The sequence below is a fragment of the Octopus bimaculoides genome, chromosome 2 (genome assembly GCF_001194135.2).
Source record: "Octopus bimaculoides isolate UCB-OBI-ISO-001 chromosome 2, ASM119413v2, whole genome shotgun sequence".
NCBI lineage: Eukaryota > Metazoa > Mollusca > Cephalopoda > Octopoda > Octopodidae > Octopus > Octopus bimaculoides.
In genome coordinates, this window is record NC_068982.1 from 49,925,313 (window position 1) to 49,927,812 (window position 2,500).

Here is a 2,500-nt window from a genome sequence, read left to right on the forward strand (position 1 = left end):
ATATATATATATATATATATATATATATACACACGCACACATTCACACATTCTGCTTCCAGAATCTCAGTTTCTCCAAGATGGACAAAGATAATAATGACTTATAATATAAGTGTGTGTCTGTGTGCATGTACAGTCTGTATGTCTTGGCATTTTGCTGCTTACGAAATTAATAAAACATGTACAAAGGTATCGATAGAGGAAGAGGAAGAGGAGAAGCAGAAGGAGGATAAGTAAAAGGAGGAGAAGCAGAAGGAGGAGAAGCAGAAGGAGGAGAAGTAAAAGGAGGAGAAGCAGGAGGAGGGGAAACAGGCAGAGGAGAAGCAGGAGGAGGAGAAGCAGAAGAAGGAGGGGAAGCAGAAGAAGGAGGGGAAGCAGGAGGAGGAAAAGCAGGAGGAGGAGAAGCACGAGGAGGAGGGGAAGCAAGAGGAGGAGGAGAAGCAGGAGAAGCAGGAGAAAGAGGAGAAGCAGAAGCAGGAGGAGGAGGATGAGGAGGAGGTGACAATGATGAAGAACCTTATTATTAAAGTACCCAAAGGTGGCAAACTGGTACAATCACTAGCGTGCTCCACACAATGCTAAGTAGCATTTCTTCTGGCCTCAGAGTTCAAGTTCAACCAAGACTGACCTAGCCATTCATCTTGGGTCAATAAAATAAGTACTAGTCAAGCATCAGGGTCGGCATAATCAGCTAGTGCCCTCTCACCAAATTTCAGGCCTCGTGTCTATAGTAGAAAGAATTATTAAAGTATTCCAACTAGCTACATCTGACTATTGTACTTTCCCCTTTACAAAACTAACGTTGTGCTTAGACAAATTAATGGACTATCTTTCAGTTGATTAACTCATTACATTGTGGCCATGATGTAGCAACTGCTTTGAAGGATTTTTAGTCAGGCATTGTTTCTAGGATAATTTTAAAGCCTGGTACTAATTTTGGTGGTCTTTCAGTACTAAAGCCTGGTACTAATTTTGGTGGTCTCAGACTGCTAAGTTAAGGGACATAGACAACATTATTTAACATCCATTGTTCATGCTAGCATGTACTGGACAGTTTAACCAGAGCTGGCAATCTAGGAAGCTGCACCAGGTTCTAGTCTGATTTGGCAAGGTTTTTTCAGCTGGATGCCCTTCCTAACACCAGTAACTTTACAAAGTTTGCAGGGTGTTTTTACATGACACCATGCAGGTGCTTTTATGTGGCACCGCACAGGTGTTTTTACATGGCACCTAACTGGCGCTTTTACGTGACACTGTACAGGCACTTTTACATGACACTTTTACAAGACTTTAGCAGGTCAATCCTCTCCACCAATGGGACCAGACTTAACACTTCTGTTGTAGAGCACAGGCCTTCTCAAGTACAGCAATGCACCAGGCATCCTGGTCCTCTGTCATTTCAACAGAAAGGTTCAGCATCCTGAGGCCATGGTGCCACTGTTAAAACAGAAATACATACAGACACATAAAATCACACACATACACACTCTAGGCTTCCACAAAATTTCCATCTACCTATTTCCCTCAGAGGACACTTGTGGGCTCAAGGTTATATGTAACAGAAGGTACATGGTTGAGGTACCGAACAACAGAACTGAACCCAAGACCACATTGTTGTGAAGCAAACTTCTTAACTACACAGCTGTGCCTGTACCCATGAGTCTATCATTGGTGCTTACTTTATTCACACTTCTTCAAAAGATTAAAAATGCCAACTTTGGCTGGAATTGAACTCAAAATCATTAGGCAACAAAGTCCACACTGATAAGTATCAAGTTCTACCCTTAAGCATATACTCTATTTCTATTATAATTCTCTCTTACACAATCGTATATTATAACAGAGAAGCAGATCTCCATCTGTCTGTCCGTCACAAGATATATGTGAAGGAGCAGAAGAAGGGGAGGAATCAAAAGTGAGGATAACTCTTGTCACAACACATATTAAGAAGGAGAAGAGAAAAAGTTGCCGAGAGAGAAATACAGAGAGACAGAGAGTTAGTGTGTGTGATAGAGATAGATAGATAGATAGATAGATTGTTGTTATCATAGTAACTAATGAGGCTTTCACTATATAACAGTCTATTGAGACAAGGTATGTACATGATCAACAAATATTTTTACTGACAGCCAAGCAATAGATAAAGACCTATGGAAGTATTAAAAGTTGTTATTTTACTTACCATTTGCTGAAGTATTGTCAAGAGGTAATTTTTGTGAATGTTTTGGAGAAGAATTTTGATCATTTTCAGAAAATAGCACATCCCAAGGGTCTTTTTGGTTGGAAATTTTCAATTTAGGTCGGGGAGAACAGGTTTTCCTTGACGGACATGGAGATTTACTTTTCGCAGAGCTAGGTTTTTTTGATGTGAGGAGTGAAAAACTGAGATCTTTGCTGTCGTCAATAACTTCTCCATGAGAATTAGTTAAAGGAAGGTTATGTTTTCTGGAAACAGGATGACCAGCACTGAGTGGGGGTGATAAAGGAGAAAGTGAAATGGA

General features: G+C 40.4%; 1 protein-coding gene across 1 annotated transcript in view; it reads right to left on the reverse strand.

Annotated features, from left to right (window-relative positions):
• Positions 1–2,500, reverse strand: part of LOC106873657 (katanin-interacting protein) — a 551,631-nt gene that overhangs the window by 419,269 nt on the left and 129,862 nt on the right. Inside the window, exon 16 of the mRNA XM_052977029.1 lies at positions 2,182–2,500. This exon is cut by the window's right edge and continues 297 nt beyond it. Coding sequence (XP_052832989.1) covers positions 2,182–2,500 — 319 coding nt within the window. The remainder of the gene's footprint in view (positions 1–2,181) is intronic.